This window comes from Condylostylus longicornis, unplaced genomic scaffold, assembly GCF_029603195.1.
Source record: "Condylostylus longicornis isolate FDR11 unplaced genomic scaffold, ASM2960319v2 ptg000135l, whole genome shotgun sequence".
In the NCBI taxonomy this organism is placed as follows: domain Eukaryota; kingdom Metazoa; phylum Arthropoda; class Insecta; order Diptera; family Dolichopodidae; genus Condylostylus; species Condylostylus longicornis.
Window position 1 is genome coordinate 4,132,927 of NW_026578103.1, and position 21,708 is coordinate 4,154,634.

Consider the following 21,708-nt stretch of genomic DNA (forward strand, 5'->3'; position numbering starts at 1 on the left):
TTTTGAAGTTCGAAATTAATATTTGCACAAAAAAATTACATATTGTATAATGCTATGTAATTCCATTGTTACAAATTTATTAACACATAGTTACCAACGTAAGAAGATCTTAGTAATTAGGAAAAAAGAAGAACATAAATGCATAATTAAAGATTCGTTACAAAAATCATATTATTTAATATTGTGGTGGTTTGACTACATCCTTTTTGTCAAAGTCTATGAACTTAAAAGACCCGATTTCATACGCAGTCACAATAACGAAATATACTTAAACAATTATTTTTTTATAGGTACAACTTAATAAGATATTTGCAACACGTTTTTCCTAATTAATCTTATATATAGGAAGCTTTTTCATTACTTTGTACACACACACGAATGATTTTATATAATTTTATTTTTTCTTAAAAGTTAATAATCGATTAGTTGGCAAGATTTTTAGTAAATTATTCGCAATGAGTCAGATAATGGACGTGATCTTTATATTAAGTATTCGAATAAGAATCTATATGAAATTAATATTTGTTTCAACTATTTAAGGAATAACACGCTTCTAATTGTTTATAGTATTTCTAAACGTTGTAATAATAATAATATACTTGTATATAATATTGTTAACCTTCTTAATTTAAGAAATTTTCAAGGAATTATCAATTTGTGAAATATAAGTGTATCCTTGTTATAGCTGTAGATTATCCTTGTTCAAATAGAAATCGTTATATAACCGGTTTTATATCATCAGAAAGAGGATGACGATATATTTTTTACAAAGACTGTACGATTGAATTGAAAATAGAGCACTTCTAATCGCAAAAAGTATATGTTTATTTCTTGTTCTGAGTTGGGATGCAAGTAGAATTATCCATGTTCATGTTTCCGTTAAACGCCTATATGAGAAGAGAAAGGAAAAAAAACTTGAAGCTTATAAATGCTTCCTGCTCTTTCCCCGTCCCAATCCATCCAAAATTTTTAATTCCCAATAATTATGCCTCAAATGAAAAAATGTTAGTTAGAGTACAGCAAGCAACTTACTGGCATCATAAAAGAAAATATTTAATTTCGCAATTATTTTCATCGCAATTGTCCTTAATATTATAATTTTATTTAAAACGTTTTAATTTTAAAACTTTAAAAATACTCACATACAATATGCACTTTGAATGTTATATTTTTCGCACAGAACCGGTTAAAATTAAAATGATTATATTTAAGCAAAGACATTAAAAATACATTTTACATTTAATGAACATTTGCCTACCAATTTGTATAGTCTGTAACAACATTGCTTATCTATTTTTTGCTCTAAAATGTTTTTTAAATTCTTAGTAAAAAGGAAAAAATAGAAAGAGATTATTTATTATAGTTCAGTAGTCATAACTCTCACATACTTTATGTTCTGCCAATGTTCGGACCCCGATTATAAAAATTGAAAAAAATTTTTTTTGTTTGTGTTGAACTATTTCGTGACTATAATTTCTTTGATTTAAGTTAAAAATTAAGGGCAATAATCATGATATTACTAAAGTTTTAGATCCTGATCACTTTTATTGTACAATCTTATAATTGTACTCAAAAGACATTCTAAAGACATTTGAAATCCATCATACCTTTAATCTAGAAAACAATAAAGTTAATTTGTATTTTTCATTTTGTACTAAATGTTAACACCAAATTCTCTTAATGTTATCGCAAAACTTTAAATCTTTGAAGAAAATCAGATTTTCGGAAATTTTGTTTATAGTCGTTACAGCAAAATTACTTGTAATCTAAATAATATGAATGAAGTATCTAATTTAACGAAATAGTCCAAAAAAATCAACAAAAATTTCAAAGAAAAATTTCAAGAGAAAAACAAATGAAAAGAAAATATTTTCATAATTTGTAATATTTTCTTGACAATAACCAAGAAGAAAAAGGGAACTATGTCATCAAAAGACTTACTTTAAAATATAAGGAAGGATCTATAAATTTCTGAAAAGACCTTCAAATTAATTATAATTTAGCAGAATTATTATTGTAATGAATATAAACTTTTATTAAAATATATTTAGAAAATTTCCCAAAATATATGTAGGTACATAAACGCAGATACATGCATAAAAATTACTTCTTTGTCTTATTGTTTTCATATAAAAACTGAAAGTTGGAAACAAGAAAATTAAACAGTTGTTCAAACTTATGATAAGGTAATTTAGCACAAGAAATACAAATGAATTATATTTCAAAATATATTTTATAAATTCCAGTTTTAATCGCGATAGACCTTTGTCTACACAAAATATGTTATGTTATGCCAAAATGACTACGGATGCCCTTGAAAGTTGTTTTCAAATTGATTTCCAAGTGATTGCATTGTCCTTTCAAAACCTGATTATTATTTAGTTCAGTTTTATTAGTGAAGTACGTATCATACATAAGTACATACGTAATTTATTACGTATGTACATACATATGTAATTTAGTAAATAAACCATATAAAATGTTTCTCAGTTAATTTACAAGGGCTCAACGTGAGGTTGCCAACTAATAGATTAGATGCTAACTAATTAAAATTTTTACAAATTTTCGTATGCAAATCTATTCAATAATTTTGTAACTTTTGGAATTACAAATTTATTATACCAAAGAAAGTTTATAGGTATTTTAATAAAGAAATTTTTGCCATATAGTTAAAAGGCTGATAAAAATCAAAATATTAAAATAAGAAAAGCAAAATAAAACCAAACATACATACATATTTTCTCTCTATTGTCCTCTCTTAATTCCACTTTCTTTATCAAAACACCGTCTACCTTAATCTTTTATGGAATTTTATCATTTAAAATCTTTACTTTACTTTCCCATTGTTTCTATAATTTTGATTTTAAATGTCTAAGATATTTCTTTCCCAGATAAGCCTACGATATTTTAGCTAACAATAATGGCGTTGCAAACAATTATGAATTGTATATTATGTACATTTTTATGTATTTATACAGCATTATATCTATGTATATAGGAATTTTCATAGTTCCTTTTTTAAACAAAAAGGAATAACAAATAAACAATAAGAATACAATAAAGAAGAAAGTTCTACTTTTGGCTGCCTTATTGCTAATCTAGCTCATTCATTCATTTTCTTTCTTTTTTTTTATTTACTTGAAAACTTTTCTTTCATTAGATGAACAAAAAAGTTTCCGGTTCTGTAATAAAAACAATTTTTTGATAAAACAAAAACGTAAACGCATTTATACATGTTTGTATGTAAGTAGTAATAAATCTATACATACGAGTATATTATATTCTACAAGTATATGAACAGGGTTTTTCAAAATCTTGAAATAAATAGTCGTGAAAAGCAGTTTCTTCACTTTAAGATGCTTCTTTTTAATTTACAATATTAAAATAAAGTTAAAAGGAATATAGTTTGCGCTTGACTTTAAACTATAAATTGTCAAGATCACAAAGTCAGTTACAAAAAACTTCAGAAAATACATTATCGAAATTTCTGAACTCATTACCCTCTTACCGTATTAATGTTTTTTTATTTAATTTTTATTACCAATACTTTCAATTGCACCTGAAATTTAAATTCTACTGTAACATCCTGTATGCATATTATGTGAGACTAAGTAAATTTAATATTAAAGACAATAACACTGGTACACTGATGGCGGTAAAGAAAAACGAATTTTTATGTAATATGTAAAAATTATGGGAATAACAAACTTTTGACGGCTACATATACGGCGACAATAGATATACTATTATAGGATCAGAGTTGACATCTGAACGAATTACTAATTCTACGAGCTGTAACAAAACCGCCATACTTTATGCAATACCAAGTACAGCAAACTTTAATTTTTATGTATAACGAACCACGATTTGTAAATAAGAAAAGTTTAGATGTACAGATGTATAATGTTTATTCTAAATTAAAATTTCCATGCATAAATTTTCAACCTTAGACTTTAGATTAGACATTTTACCTTACAGTTTAAACTTTAAACCTTTTAATTTAGATTTAGAGAACCATAAATTTTTAAAAATTTAAATTTCTAACAAAAAAGTTTAAATTGTTTGTCAAAGTACATTTTACAAACGTTTATTAACGTATATAGTTAGTTACATTTTTACAAACTGTCAGTGTGGTGCATATGTTAAAGCATCAAATTTCCTTTTACATTGAATTAAGTTGGATCTAAGATTTTGGTAAGAAAAAAATTTAGAACAAAATTAAAAGCAAAAAATTTGTACCCAATTTTTTAAAGCATGCTGTTTAAAAATGTTATATTTTTTATTTGATCACTGCAACTTAATTATTTTCTGACAGCTTAAAATTATTTTTATTGTGAGATGAAATTGCTTCAAAATCAATATGAAAATCGTACTCGTTACTTCGACTTTAACTTAATTTAATGTCTTTGCAAGCTATATTGATTTAGAATTTCACGCTAGCCAAGTACATATACATTTCTTTATTTCAAATAATTGTTGGGTTACAAACGAAATAGTTAATTCATAATACCTGGTTAATACCGTTCGTAAGTGTATACATTGTATATATGCTACATATACACAATATGCATTACATATCAACAATAATACATTCCTTACAAAATGTAAACGCTAATAAAGCACATAAAAAGCGAATAGAAAAATAGAAAATGTTTTAATTTTAACAAAAAAAAAAGCACAAAACAGCGACAAAATCAAATGATAGGCAGAACAAAAACGCAATTTAAAACAACAACAAAAACAATAAAAACAAAATATATTAGAATTAACGAGAGTTACAAAAAAAAGGAAGTAAAAGGCACACATTTCTGCTAACAAAATATTAGAAATGAACTTCCGTTATAGAAAGGATAAAGTTTTCCTTTTATGTTTCATTATCACAACACAATTGAAAAGTCAATTTTAAAGCGTATTTCAATTTAAATTTTTTTTTTTTAGACAATTTAATTATAATGGCAACTTAATTACAATGACATCCTAATTTTACAATAACAAGTAAATAGAGCTTGTGCTCCATTTGATAAAATTTTTCAAATTCGAATTAATCAACTTTAATTTTAAATTTAAATTACAGAACTGGGGCTTTGTATGCAATCAGATACAAAAAATCAGCTTATGTTGTTTATTTTTATGTTTGAAAAGAATCTTAATCTAATATTTTAGGAAAATTCCTGTAGAGAAGTCATTTCCATAGCTTCTTATTTTTACAAATTTCAAAAATGCGTTAGTTTAGCTATGTAGTCGAAAAAATAAGGCTTTAGAACGCACCACGTATCAAATTATTTAGAATTGCATTGCATTTTAACGTATTTCTTGATCCAAATTTAGTAAAGTTTTTTAGAAGGTATTTTTTTAAAAAGTTTTAACTTTGAAACAAAATTAGATCATATGATCAGAATTGCGTACCAGGAATAGACAACATTGAACTTTCAGGCTCCAAAAATATAATCCAAAAATTAAAAGTTTCTGTAACTGAACAATTTAATATATATGTATGTACATTTGCATATGAGATTAAGTTGAAATACAAATCTTGAATAAGTATTTCAAAATAACGTAATATTAACCGATGAATGTTTACAACTGGACAACTGCATTTTACAAAAAATTCTTATTATATAAGAAAATCTTGTGTATTTTTATATAACACACACACTCATAAATGGTTAATTTAACTGAAATTTAACTGAAAGGAAAACCTTTATGCGACATATTAAAATATTTGATATGATCAGCATACTACCAGCCAAAGTATTTATTTTTTAAGTAATACTTAGAGAATCAAATAAATTTTTACCAATCGGTTACGCGAAATTATTGTACAAGGTCATTAAAATTTCTTTTGTACATATTGGTAGATGGTACATACATATATCAAATATTAACAAAATTATAACTGATCTTTAAGGTGAGAAGAAATAGAATAATTAAAACCAAATTATTCCAATTCCAAGAAATTCCATTAATCATTTTTGTCAGATATGGCCAAAAACTTTAGATAGGCGCACGGTACAATTGCAATTGGCTTGATATATCCAAAGGTTTATAACATTTTTCAATTAAAATAAATTTTCACACAAAATTCGCTGAAAAATTACAATACAAAGTTTCATAAACATTTGTTCAACCGGAACTTAAATACAAATTTAGTACATTAAACCAGGTACCTTAAATACAAATTAAGTACCTTAAACTAAATAGTAATTTTGATTTAAATCCGGTTATTCACTGTTCTTTTTTCTGCGACTATGGATATTTTTCAAATATGTAAATAAAAGTTTCACAGAAACAATAAAAACATATTCAGTATTTCCTGTCTCTGTTTCTTCTTAAACACAATAAATTACTAATTCTGACTTTAAGCCAATTTATTTCTGTTTAATAATAATTCTGAATACACAATGGGAAAAGCGCTATTACGTTCAAACTATTAAAAGAACGTGAATTAACTTCTTAATATTAATAGAAAAATTTTATCTGTCAGTGAATTAGGTGATTTTTGACAATAGAATGAATTTCATCATTTGTTATTATTTTTAGTTATATTTTATTTTTTCTATTCATGATTGCAGTAAATGTTTTAAATTCTCCTAAACGTTTCAACTGTACTACCACAAATAGAAAGGAAATCGTACGGAATTATACATTGTAATTTCTTTATTGATCTTAATCCCATCAATATCATCGACCCAAGTTCTTTTTAGAAATCTTTATTCAAATATTTTCTTATTCTTAGAAAATAGAAATTTAAGAATTGTACGCAATTCTGTTGTGATACAAAATTTTCACTTGATATCCCTTTGGTTAAAGTGCACGTTTAGTCAATGATTTTTACAGAATTAGAAAAAATTATAAAAAGCTAAAAAATAAGAACAAATATAATATATGTATAAATATATACATACATCCATAGGTGGCGCAAAATGAAGCGAAAATGTTTTACAAACTTTTTTAAAAACAAAAAAAATTACTCTATTTTGTTTTACTGTTATTGTTATGTTTGTTTGATATTGGTGTTTACTTACTTTATAGTATTTGTCTTCTTTTGCTTCTTCTCTCTCTCTATCAATTTTATAAGAATTTCGGATATAAGTTCTTTTGAAAGCGTCCTTAAATAATGAAGTAATAGACTTTAAAACAAAGAAAAATAATGAAAATAAAAAAAACAAAGAGAAATACAAACACGGGTTTCCTTCTTTTTTATTAAAGTTTATGTTTTACTGTTATATTTGATGTTATATTTACCATTATATGGCCGTTATACCGTTTGCTTATAACTTTTTTTTAATGACAATAAACTTTCACTTGATGAGATTTGATGGGACATCCGAACAGTTCATTTTAATTAAATCGGGACTTTTTTTTCAATTTTGTTTTACTTTATTCCTGTCAGTATTTTTACTTGGTTTTCTTTTTTATTTGCTTTCCAAATTTTCGCGCTTTATTTCTTTCTTTGTACTCTTGCAACAGAGTTTGCTAAAATTGATTATTACAATTGAACATTCGTTTAGAATGTTGAAAATTAGAATTAATTTAATTCTATTTAACTTCATTTCTCATTTTACTGCATTGAACGCACCTGCATATATAAACTGATTTTTGCAACTGCGAATAGAGTGTTTGAATACAAAACCGCCTTAAATGTGAACAAACCTAATATTAATTTATTTTATTATTTTAAGGGTAATTTAATTTTAATGAACTAGGAAATTTATAAAAATTTCATGATTTATTAACCCAAATCAAATCATTATAATTTACTACAGATGTCAGATTCAAAAAATTCTATAAAGAATTTTAGTTACAGTTTTTACATCCCACTACACTTACATAACAGTATCTTAAAGTAAACCAAGCCAACTTTAGTTCTGTTTACACTTCAGAAAAGTTAGCACTTGCCTTATAATTGGAGACTTTTAAAGATTGAAAATATTTACAGAATTGGTTGCTTTTTTTTATGTTTTATTTAATTTTTCAATGGGTTCTCCGATTATTCTTCTCACACTCTAGTTTTTTGATTTTGTATTTTGTTATAAGGGCAGTTAACTTGATTATTTTATCGAATTTTCGTCACTCAGCCATAGTGATTTTTTATAAAATGATTCGGAAATTAATTTTTTTTTCTCTTTTTTATATAATCAATAATTGAATTTTGAATGAAATTAAGGGATTCAAATGCTTGAAATCAATTGATTTGATTTTGGATAAATATTTTAAGATTTTTATTTTATTATTACATTGCTTTTTCATATCCTGATTATTTTATATTTAATTAAGTTGATTGTTTTCTTACAAGGACTGTTTTTGCGTTTAAGTGCTTAAAAATTTTGAAAAATTTTTATTAAAGTAAATGTCATGGAAAATATTTAAAAGACCTATTTAAATTTTACATAATCGTCTTTGAAAATATTAAATAAGGAAAGTCTTAATATGCTTTTTAATAGGCCTTTTAAATATAATGAAGAATAATTAAATACTAAACATTTATTCAAGGAAATTATTTTCGAAAAATTTTCATTTTGGGGGATATGCAGGACAAAAAATTTTCATTAATGCACAAAATTGTCATTATACATTAGGCAACATTTTATACCAATATTGAAACAAAAATATTCATATTCATATAGATTTACATAAAATTCACAAGTTCTTATATTTGCATACATAAAAACCTATAATTTGGTTAATATAAGAATATCTAAAAATTTGAATTTTAATTTCTTAGTTTCGAAAAGTAAAAAAAATAAGGTAAAGTAAAGTTCGAATAAAATAAGATTTAAAAAAATAAAGTTCGATAAGTAAATAAAGTTTTTGAAAAAGCACTTTTCTTTCAAAAAAAATATGCAAACAGTATTTTAAAAGGAATCTACTACATCTTAAATCTAATACACAAATTGCAGCCAGATTTATAAGAAAACGAGAAAAAATAGAGTTGACCTTGTCAACTCTGTGATACCCGTACTAATTTGTTATCCTATGTGCGCGAATAAAGATGCCGTAACTGACTATGGGACAGACTATGACTTTAAGTTGCCGTATTAGCATACGAGTATCAATTTATGCAAAATTTCAGTACTATGTGTTTTTCAAAATACTGTGTGTGCCAAACTACCATTGAAGTTGTATGGCAGCTACCAGAAAGAGCCAAGAAATTTTAACGAATTTTATCAAGCACATCGGCCCTACTAATATATTTGCTTGTGCGAAATTTCAATACCATAGCTTTTATAGTTTCTGAGATATAGCCAAATAAATTTTGAAGTTGTATGGCAGCTACAAGAACCGGTATCCCGATCATGTCCAATTTAAATAGGGTTCTGCCATTTATTACAATAAATCATTTGTGAAAATTTGGTGAACTTACCTCAATTAGTTTTTGAGTTATCGTTCGGACGGACGGACGGACGGACAGACAAAGCTAAATCAACTCAGAATTTGACGCTGATCAAAAACATACATTTGAGTCTATATCTTAGACCGTTATTTCTTAGCGTTACAAACGGTAAGGCAAATTTAGTATACCCTTCGAACATACGTTCGTACGGGTATAAAAAAGAATTTATGGTACACAGACAGAAAACAAAAAAAAGAAATTATATGACGAAGAAGAAAAAGAAAAAAATCTGATGTGGTCAGCACGTAACCGACCGCAATGTATATTGTCCTGCTTAGTCAGAGTGTGACAGAAGATTATAAAATTGTCTTTTAAACAATTTTTTTCATTTTTTAGCTTTTCGTTAACATGCCTAGAAAAAATGAAATTTTGGCTGCTAGAAGAGTCGAATTCCCTGTAAAGCTCGCGAGTAAGTTGCGGTAACAATCAAAACTCAAACACCAAATTTCATCAAAATTCATAAATTCATTCCGTAGATATGGTAAAAAATATAAAATCGGCCCCCAGTTTGGTTTCCGAGCTCTAATCTTTCCAAAACATTTGTAGATTCATCATTTTAACACTTCGAATTTAAATATGAAATTTCAAGTAAATCTGTTGAATATTTTCTTCTAAATTATCAAAAATGTCAAACAAGCCGGCTAAGAAGTCCAGTTCTAGAAGCCTGATACATTTCAAATGTTGATCAATCCGTGGCATAGTCAAAATAAACTTACCTGCCGAGCTTGAGATACATGCGTGCACACACAGACCTACAGGAAAATAGTTTATTTGCACTTCCTTACCATATAGAAGTGCGTTCCCATCAAAAACTTGATATGCAAAAAGCTTTCTTTGGCAAAGTGCTAAAAGTGAGATGCTATAATAATGCTTCTTAAAATATTCATCCTTTGCAATCGCGGGCATTCTCATGGAAAAAAACCTGTTGTTAAACAGGATTTAAACAAAAAGTTTTCAAGGTATTATTTGATTAATGGAGCGAATTTAAAATTTAAAATGTCAAAATCGAATAATTCATTTCAAGAACTAGGAGTTTATGGCTGAAATTTGTGAAATAATTCAAATGCTCTAGTAACTTGTAAAACTGCAGCCTGAGAGTTTATAAAAAGCTTCGAGATGTTTTGTTCATTCAAAAAGACTTTTAAACAATATAGAACGGACTGATTTCCAAATGTTTCTCCATTTACATAAAAATTTTAGCCTTATTTACGATATGAAATTGAGCGATCCTTAATTTCTAATATATTCTTAAATCTAACATTAGACATGAAAATGTAAGATAATAGTCTGAAAAATCATAAATTTACCGTTTCCATTCGTATAAGAACAAACAAGAGTCAAAAGAAAAATTATTACATAACAAGTTATTTCATCTAGTATTATAAACAAAAAAAAAAAGGATTTATATACAGCAGCTTCTTAAAAAGGAATTTCTATTACTGTTAGACGTTCATGCAATTTTACGTTTTTCGTATTTTACAGCATTGCCAGTTTAATAAAACAACATTATTTTAGTAATATTTTAATTTGAGAGTAAGCAAGAATTTTCATGCAATGGGGAAATGTCTTCTTTGAAATTTGCTACGTAGTCTACCAAAATTTTTTGGATAGTTTCTAAAATGAACGTGAAATGTGCTGAAATGAATAGATTACTAACGATTATAAACTATAACGATAATCATGAATTAAATACTGAAAAATTATGTGGCCTATAAATTTAACATAATTGTACTGGGAATCTTACTTCAGCAACGACTTAAAACGCTTTGGTTAATCATTTACTATTAAGTTTAAGACAGAATATTTTGAAAAATAATGGAACTTTTACTGCAATTTTATACCTACAGCCTCTGAAGTATTTTATTATGCATATCATATACACATACAGCTCATAATGTAATTTATGTGCAATTTATATAGAAATTATTGGTTGGAAAACCTATAATTTTTTCAATTAGGCGAATTGACAATGTTCAATTGATTCAAATCAAATCGGGTTGAAAACGGTAAACCTATACATTATGTAATAAAGATAGTAGATTCATCAATAGGTATACAATTCCTCAGCATAATATTTATCAGATCCACCATTTAATAACTACATCCTGTTTTAAAAAGAATTACATATTATGTACAGACATATGCAGAAGTCAACATCTATGAGTAGTGCCATATTTCTTAATTTCTGCTTGTTCAAATACAATTAAGCCCAAAAATTCTAACTCCATAAGACCTAATGTGAGTTGTTCATTTTAAGTCTTTCAATTCCAAGATCATATGTAGATCGAAGTTTAAAAAACAATTTTAAAACTTGATTCACTTAAAAAATTTCCCCATACTTATACCATTTATTTCGTGCTCATTTAAAAATAAAATATTAATTAAAATAAATTCAAATGATGAATACTGTATATGCACGTCCAGAGGAAAAAAAACATAAAATTTTGTCATACAGCGTGTAATAACAATATGTGTACTTTGCACACACATATATGTATGAAGATAGATTATATATGCAAATTACGGCAATAAACGAAAACTTAACAGCTGAAATCATTATCGCATTTACTTTTTTTTTGCCTCTCTATAAAACTTAAAATCTATATTCTCAATTACATTTAAATGTATAAAATTTAAATAGATTCACATATGTTTGCAACTATGCTTGTTTGTAGGGGCATGTGTATATGTACACACATATTATATTACACGCATTTTTACATATCTATTTATGTATAGCTTATACATAATGTTTGTATATAAACGCTCATGTACAATCGTATATAAACCTATTTAAATATACTAACGCTTACTAAATTTTTGTATTTTTTTTGTATTATTATTTATTTTAACTTTAAACTACCCTTTACTGATAACGAAATCTTAAATTATTTCATAAGCTCGTTTCTCTCTCATATATACATATGTACATATGTACATAATATATATATATCTGAAATTTGACATCAACACCACTCACAAATATTATTCACAAATTTACTATAATTTTAATTGCATGCTTACTACTTGTTTACTCGCTACCTCGCGACTAATTTTCAGAATGAGCGAGAAAAACAATACAAATACAAAGATTCACTTTCAGTTCTAAAACAAATTTCAACGGTTTAAAAAGCGTTCGTTTTAATTTTTAAATTATTTTTCGTTGTTGTTGTTGCTGTGGCCATCGTTTATTTTTCTCATATGTTATTTTTTTATTTTTTTTATTTTGTTTGACAAAGTCCAGAATACGAGTACAGACATGTACATAAGTACTTACATATGCTTTTTTGTGACAAATCATTGTTCATCAAGTGCAAAATAATAAACAAAATAAAAAGTATGAAGCGAACGGAAATTTTAAATTCTAAACTATGTACATTATAGAGCAATAAATTGCTAGAGATAAAAAAACCGAAAACAGTAGTATTTAGTTACCAATTTGGAATTTTATAAACTTATCGGTTGAAATTAAAAGTGATAGCCCAAATCTTATAAAGTAAAATCTAAAAAAAAAAATTTTTCTTTATTAAAATTTTGATTTAATAAATAATAAAATATGATTTTGAGATGAAATAATTTTTAAATCTTACAATATGAGTGCAAATTAAATATTTAAGACTACCATAACTGTAAACACATTGTGAATTATTTTGAATTGAATATGATGGCTATTGCGCAATGGCAAAAAATGCGCATAACATAAAACTTGTCATTCTATCCGTAATTTTTATGTATACAGAAATAAAATTCATATCTAGTTATGTATATAAATTGCAGATACTCGAAGAAAATGTGATCTGAATGAAATTGAATAAACTAAAACCTTATTTTAACGTACCGTGATTTACATTAGAACAATATAATTTATTATTTATACTACAAAAAGAAATAGAACTTCTTTATAAAAGCAAACGTTTTAATAGAAGATAAAACAGGAGTTAGATAGTTGATTAATAGGATAATTTTATAGTTGACTATAATTTTCAAATAGAACCGAACACCGAATCTTTTGAGTGACCTTACTCAAATTTTAAATATTTTAATTGCATCTATTGCATGTCAGGTTTTTATTTTATTAACAAATTAATATTTTTTATGAATGAATTATTTAAATTAATTTCAAATTATGGCTAATTATTATCAAATTAAAATTTAATTTAATAATTTGTCTATGTAATAGTCAAAAATATGCTTCTTTTAATTAACGAAACGCATCCGACAAAAAAAATGGTTTTTTAAAAAACCATTCGTGCTCCTCATAAATCAAATTGTTCAAATAGGCATCAATAGAAAATTGAATCTAATTTTTCTAAATTTAGTTTATTGGTAAGGAACAAAGTATGTAAGTCTTGCTTTCCACATTTAGTGGATCAAATAACCAAAAAATAATAATAGAGTTGTCAAAAAAAAAGTAAACAAAATTATTATTATTCCTATAATGTCTTTTCAACAATCTAAGGAGTTTATCTTTACAATACTTTTACATTGAAGCTATAATAGACTGAAACGATAACATCTTTTAATATAATGAATAATCAACTTTATTTAATTCTACTACTTGGCCCGCTATCACCACAATATAGCCTCCAATTTTATATATGCCAAATAAAGAAAAATCGATTTTTCCTGTTAATTTTCATATTCTATACATACATACAGTGAAAAATTTTTCTGTTTACATTTTCCAGAGCACACAAAAAATATTTAAAAATGTAGTAAAAAATAAATAGAAGTTATTTTATTTTTTATTTTTTCCTTTCATAAACAGGATAAAAATGTCCTTTATTATTAGGGATCAGCTAAACTAAATTTGTGTCAAGTGAGAAAAAATAATAATAAAAAGACAAATAGGATAAATAAAATACAAGAATAACAAAGTAAAAAATAAAATAGTGTATGTTAATAATAGTAGTATATGCAAGAATGTACATACAAACAAGTGTTTAGAAATCTGGGAATTCATTCTCACGTGGATAAATATGAAATATGAAATAAAAAACCTATAAAAATTAGATTTTTCTGTAACTATACACAAACAAACGTACATACAGATTTATAAAAGAATAAATCAAAACAATAAGAAGAAAGTTGTTTTCCATTCCATAAAATTAAAAATGCGGTCACAATAAATATGATTTTAGACGTGAAATTGTGAAGTGTTATTACCATTTTTGCAAAAACAAATAAACAAAATGAAAAAATAAATACAAAAAATACGAGTACAGATTATAAATAGTATAGAAATGGCATATTTCTTGTGTACCAAAAAAAAGCACCATTTTACACTAAAATAAAAACAATATTTGTACACATACAACAAAACTAAAAAAGAACTCGGCACAAGATGTAAAATAAAAAAAAAATGTGAATTCAATTATTAGTGTCAATTATATTTGATTTATATGCCAATTTCTATATAAAGATATAAAACTAGATCAAGTGGGTAATTCGAGAGCATATTATGTGTCTATGCTCCTAAAAGAATTAAAAAATCAAAACATCTATAACCGCATGCAATAAGAACAAAAGGAAAAGTATAATAAGAGTAGAACAAAGTTACGAGAAAATAAAAAAAAAAGTAAAAATTCAAAACACATTAAGAAAGGGACTGTCATAACAAGGACTAAATTGAAATGTATGTGATTTATAAAAAGAACACCAAAAATTAATCAAAAAAATAAAAATTTTGTACTTTGTTTTTATTTTTCATAATTTCCTAATAAAAAAATATCTTTGTAAATTTGTGATTGCTGTCAAATGATGTCAATAGAAAACCATATTTTAATTTGATTTGAAATTGAATCAATATCGTATTATAATAAATAATTATTTTTAAAAAATGTCGACTAAACATTAAAATGATTTGGAGAAGCAAGGTAGTGCAACAACAAAAATATGTGACTAAATACAATAAAAGTGCAAATTTACATACTTTATAGCTAAGAACTGGGTGCATCCTTGATTTATTTTCTATTATTTATACACACTTCTGAATATACATATACACACATAAATAATTTCACATTATATCGGAATCCTTACAGAATGTTGATTTTTTTTCAGCTTCCAGAAGATTAATTGATTCAAGTTATATTTCAATAATTCTAATGACGTGACATTGTTATACAAAAACGAAAAATTTTGCAAATTTACCAAAATGGGAAATTCATTAACACATCATCATCATCATCATAATCAGAATAATGGTGAAAAATATCAAACTGATAAAGATGGATCCACGCAGCATGATGATTTATCACAGACAACAACAACTAATGATAGTAAAACTATTGTACGCCGTAGTAGTCGTGTTAAAGAAAGAGTATTGAAACATTTTTCCAAGAGGTCTTCAAAAGATAATATATCAATAGCGACACAACAGCAACAACATTATAAAAATGACAAAAAATATGAATTTAATGATATTATTACACCAGCAATATCTAAATCAATTAATGAAGCTACAACAATGACCGTTACTACAACAATTCCAACAAAAACAGCAGGAATTTTGGAAACTATACCAACTGCAATAGATAATAAAAGAATATTAAAGCATCGTTTAAGTGATGAATCAGAAATTGATGAAGATAATATTAATATAAATCTTTCCGATACGGATGTGTCATTAAATGCTAGATCACCATCGGCTGACATTGACTGGAGTTCACTTGAATTTTCGAAAATGCCTAAAACAAACGACAGCTCTGACACATTAGGTAGTATTGCAGCAGTTAATGAACCAATTTTAAAATCAGATGACATAAAATCAAATAGTAGGGGTAAGTGTATTTTTTATTAATATTTTTATTATTGTATTTTTGTTATGCTTTGAATATTAGTACAAATATATACGTATATGTACATTTATGTATATTTCATATGTACATAACATATATTTACATTGTATTTATATATTATTTTCCATATAATTGTCAGTATTTTATTGCTTGATTCTTCTGCTCTCGTTTTCATTCAAATAATAAAAAGGAAAATTGCTATAGTTTATTGCATTATTTATGAAATGTACATTATTTATATTATAATGTCATAAAATATTAGTATGTATTACGAATTACTAAATTGCGAAACATGAATATGTCTTAATTTATTCTTAATATTTCTGTTTAATGTTTTCTTTTTATATTTTATGAAAATTTTTATGAACACAATTACTGCATGTTTTTATACATACACTATAAATCATACACACATTTATCATCATAATATGAACACATGATAGAGTATTTTTAATGTTTTACTGCCAAATTCTACTTTTGAAATTGTCTCATTGCCATGCTAATACCATGATAATCCGTATAATGTTTTAGTTTTTATTTCTGAATAGAATTTTCCAACAATGTTATCGATTAATCGATTTTCAAATAAATTATTTTTTTACAATAAACTTTATATTGAATAGAATCAGAAAATAAAAGTTAAAAGAGGAAATTAAAACGTTATGGTCAGTTGTACGAATTTTTTTTGTAATATAAAATAAGACAGTAAAAGTAAGGGAGCATTGCAATGTCACACCATTTTGATCAAAAATGATTTATTTGGTAGATCGAAGTCAATAGTTAAAAATTAGAAGCATAAAATTGTACATGACATATATTTAGTAAATGAACTCGGCATTATAGATATCCGAATATTTTTTTAAATATATTTGTGTTTAAACATAACTAAGGCCACTTGCATGACATATGCGTCACCAATGCTGAACAAACAGTATCAATCCGAAGTTGGGTCAAACCAATGGTATTCGTAAAGTAGCACTTACACAACAGCTGTTAAAAAAATCTATTACATACGTTATTTAAATTACTTTCATTCATACACTAAAATATTTAAAAGATGGCATACATTTAGGGTTAGAAAAAAAAAGTGAAGGAGAAATCATTATCATAATAAATGTGAACTTTGATAGCGTGACATTTCCCGTCAGATTTCAGCAATTATAGGAATTTGGAAAGCTACCGTTTCGGAATTATAAGATGCTGAAAATTTAGATATTACAAATTTCGAGATTCCATAACTAAAGAAGGACTATTTGTTACATATATAAAAATATAAAGGGAGCGGATTTTATGTAACGATTAATTTAAATGGTCATTTTGTTTATTTATAGTCCAACTAAGCTATTCCAGCGTAGAAGAACTACTATCTTTTTGCGTTTACAGTATTTACAAAATGTTTGTGGTTTCGTTAAAATAAATAGTCAAACAAGTAAAAACGTTCGACTCGGAATAAACTGATTGAATAATCCTAAATACTTTGACAATCTGTGTATAAAAATTTGTGATTGAAATATCTAGAATTAGCTTGCATTGTTAAATGACAATTACTCGAACCTTTCAAACCACTCAATAGAAACATCACGGAAATTACGTCTGACCTATAACTGGACGCACTACTGCCAAATTTCATGAATCTAACTCTATTATTTTTTTGAATGTTTTAAATTAGGTTTTGAAGCTCTATGGCTATTCCACCAAACCTCAGGGTTGTATCCGACCTGAAACTGGACACACGATTGTGAAGTTTCGTGAATTTAACTTTAATATTTTTCCAAATATTTAAAATGTTTTTTGGAGTTGCATGGTTTTAGTTTTTGAAATATTTAAGAAGAGCTCTTTGAGTTGTATGGCAGCTACTCGAGTCCGTTGTCCGAATTGTTTAAATTACAATAACAGCCGTCGATCACACAAAAGAAAAACTTGTGAAAGTTTGGTAGTATTTGTTTCATTCGTTTTTGAGTTATCGTGCGATCGGACAAATGGACATGTCTAAATCAACGCAAAATTTTACACTGAGCAAAAATATATACACATGTCTATACCGGAGACGTCTCCTTCATGTGGTAACAAACTCCATACCAAAGTGAATATGCCTTTCACGAAGGTGCAGGGTATAAAAATCTCATTTTTAAGACTTTTGGGGGCAATAACTTGTAGAAGGCGGGAGTAAGGCAAAAGTTTTCTTCTGTTAAATTTCTAGTATATAGATCTATTTATGTATAAAATTTCGGTTCTCTTTCTTAAATGGTATAGAAATTTTGTAAACGGATCCACGGACAGACAGACGGACGGAATGAAACTATGAAGCCCTTTTTACCAAAAATTGTTTGGAAATTTGGCGTATCTGAAAAGAAATGGATAGTTTTATTAATTGTCTATCTTTTCTTAAACGTTAATGGGAAAACGAATGCTATTGTCGGAATCCGCACAAGTTTAAGACAGATTTTATTCAATTTTATCACTCCATGAAAGTATTCAAACTTCACTTCAAAAGTATTTAGCATAACTTGAAAAGAGAAAAATATTTTTTCTCTTTTTTTTCTTTTTTAAAAATTAAATACTTATTTAAATATTTCAATCGTAATTTACGCGAAATATCATTTCTGCAAATAGGGCACTAGTGTGCTGAGTGCCTCATTTGTACTCGGTTTTCTTTAACGAGAAGCTTTTTCCTTTTCAAATAAATTATCTACCAAATACTAAATTCATCTTACTGTTTGGTTAATAAATCAATTATCCTGAAATATTTTCATATTTCAGGAATTATAATGTAATTATATCATTTCAATACTACATAGGTTTGCTCCGTATACAGTTCTGGTGTATTAGAAGTAGATACATATATTTGTTCTGAATTTAGTTTGCAAAATCCGCTTATTTGATTATGGTTTGTTTTAGTTATTGAGCTATTTTAGCCAAAATAATTTTTTATAAATAAATCTGTCATTTTTTGTAAATCAAGCGGATGCAATGTTCTACGAACTAAGACAAGTTTTGGTGTTCTTAATTCTATTTTTTTTCGCTAAATTTTTAATTCAAATTCAAAACTAAATACATAAATATTTTGAAATTTTAGAATAACACATGCCAATAATAAAAGTAATCAAGCAATAAGAATGAAAAAGTCTATATTTGAAAATAACGAGTGACGTAATTTAAAAGTTTATAGTAAAAAAAAATTAAATTACGTAATGTATTTTAAAAGAAATTGCCCCTTAAAAAGACAAAATCTGTCGGAAAATTTGAATTCCTTTTAAGCTTGTTATACAACAAATTTAATTTCAAGAAACTACTTGCTATCTTCAGTTTAAAACAAAAGTATTATATATTTATTTGTTAAATAATTTTGCTCATAGTAGTTTAAATTACCGGAGAAAAGCAATAAATTTATAAGTAGAGCACATTAAATAAGTTGTAATTCAGCGAAAACATTTTCAATCGAAAAAATTATGAAAGTTGAATAACTTAAAGGAGACTAACTATAAAATACATAATTTTAAGGTGTACGTCGCCATTTTATCCACAAAATAATATTCTCGCAAAATATTCATTATTTAATGATTTTACATTCTCTGATGCTGATATGCTACGACAAAAAATTAAAAATTTTAAAAATGAACAAAAAAATCGAACTGAAACCATAATTCGTAATTTTCTCGATCGATTTATAATGAGCAATATAAGATTTTCACACATATACATTAAAAGAGAAACTCCTGTCAATAGCATAGTAATAGTATGTATTATTTACAAAATTTAAGATCACATGATAAAATTGTGATTGTTTCTAGGTTGCATCGAACTAATGTGAGCATAATTTACTGAAACAAACTGAAAACTTAAAAAAATGAAAATAACATAATGAAGCTTTTTTTCATCACCATTGCAAGTGACATTATTATTGACTTACAATTTTTTTAAATTCCGAAAATTTTTCTTCTCTGACATCAGAGAAGTTTCAAATTTAAATAGAGCCGAAATCAAAATGCGTACAGAATACATAAATTATAATTTAGCCTTTTTAAATTCATTCGAAACACCTACATGTATTTATACCTAAAAGTTTTAAGTGGAATTAGATAATTTTTTTTAAATAAAACAAAGTTTTTGTGTTTAAATTTTGAAGGTTAGACACATTTTACTATCTCAATTTATTTTTATCTATTACTTTTCCAAAACAAATTTGTTAAAAGTAAAAAAATTTCTTAAATAATTTAGGAACAGCTCAGGTACATTACAAAGCTTTATATTGGAAGTTCGTATATAATGCTCCAGGCACACTAAAATTGTGTTATATTAAATTATTAAATGAACTTTAAAACAATGTTATAAGAAATCCGCAGCCCCATCATATATTTCCATTTCATGATCGGGAGAATCAAAACTGACTTTATTATTGTTTTACAATAATAATAATAACACAATAAATGTTTTAAATGTTTTGTAAAACCGCATTTAAAAACGGAAATTTTGTATTTTCCATTTCATTTAACTGAGCTGTGGTATTATCCTGACAATTTAACTTAATTTAATAAATAAAAAATTTAAGCAAGCACAATAAACCAAATTACTTGCTACATTTTTATTGGATTTTGTCCTTTTGTACTTATTTTTTATTTATTGTTGTTTGTTATATAACGAAACTCTTATACAATATTATAGAGTTACATTCACACTCTATAACAATTATTAATATAATTTTAAAATTTTTCCGTGAAAATTCTTTTCAATGCAATTTTGTGGCAGTTAATAGATTGGTATACGTACTATAATATTTTTTTAATTTTCCATAATCGTCAAAATAAAAAAAACACAAGATTATTAAAAAGTTTGTCAGTTTTTGCTATTGTTTTGGCAGATTTCATAATTATTATGATTTAAATATACGTACTTATGTGATTTAATTTGCTTTTGGTGTAATTTATAGGTAAAACTATTAAAATGCTTGACAACTTTTCATTTGTTAAAAACCTATAATTACAAATGCGTTAATGTATATATTATTAACAATGCGTTAATGTATACAGGGTGATTCAGAAAGGTTTAGTTGAGTTAGAGGATCGAAAATTGATAAAACTTTTGTTGCGGAGTGGATGCTAAATCTTAAGGGCTTCCATAATCTACGAATTTCAACGAATTTTCACGAAATTTTTACCGTTCCGAAAAAGATAGGGGTTCCAAATGAACAGTAAACTGTTAACCGTTTAAGTGGCTTAAAATCAACCTATAATTTTTTTTTTTTATTTTATGTGGTTTCGGAAACACAAGCGTTCGAACACTAATAAAATCTTTTTTGTATTTTTTGGTTTTTTTTTTTATTCACCAAAAAACCACAAAAATACAAAAAACTCACAAAATTATCGCTATTTTTGATTAATATTAATAACATTTTAACTATAGTTATGAATTATTATTAACATTTTGATCAAAATAGTCATTTTAAAAGTAGTTCATATTTTTAAGAACCGTTATTTTGGAAAAAAAAACTGAATCAATTATAGCCACTGCTTGGCC

At 25.9% G+C, this 21,708-nt stretch overlaps 1 protein-coding gene across 6 annotated transcripts in view; it reads left to right on the plus strand.

Annotated features, from left to right (window-relative positions):
- The first annotated feature begins 12,538 nt into the window (after positions 1-12,538).
- LOC129615443 (protein cappuccino) overlaps positions 12,539-21,708 on the plus strand; it is a 70,355-nt gene continuing 61,185 nt past the window's right edge. For 2 of the 6 annotated variants that reach the window (XM_055530658.1, XM_055530657.1), the window contains exon 1: positions 14,087-16,176. In XM_055530658.1, coding sequence (XP_055386633.1) covers positions 15,552-16,176 — 625 coding nt within the window. In that variant the 5' untranslated portion in view covers positions 14,087-15,551. Of the gene's footprint in view, positions 13,126-14,086; positions 16,177-21,708 lie in introns of those variants that run through there. The other 4 variants (XM_055530653.1, XM_055530655.1, XM_055530654.1 and 1 more) reach the window with 4 other exon arrangements.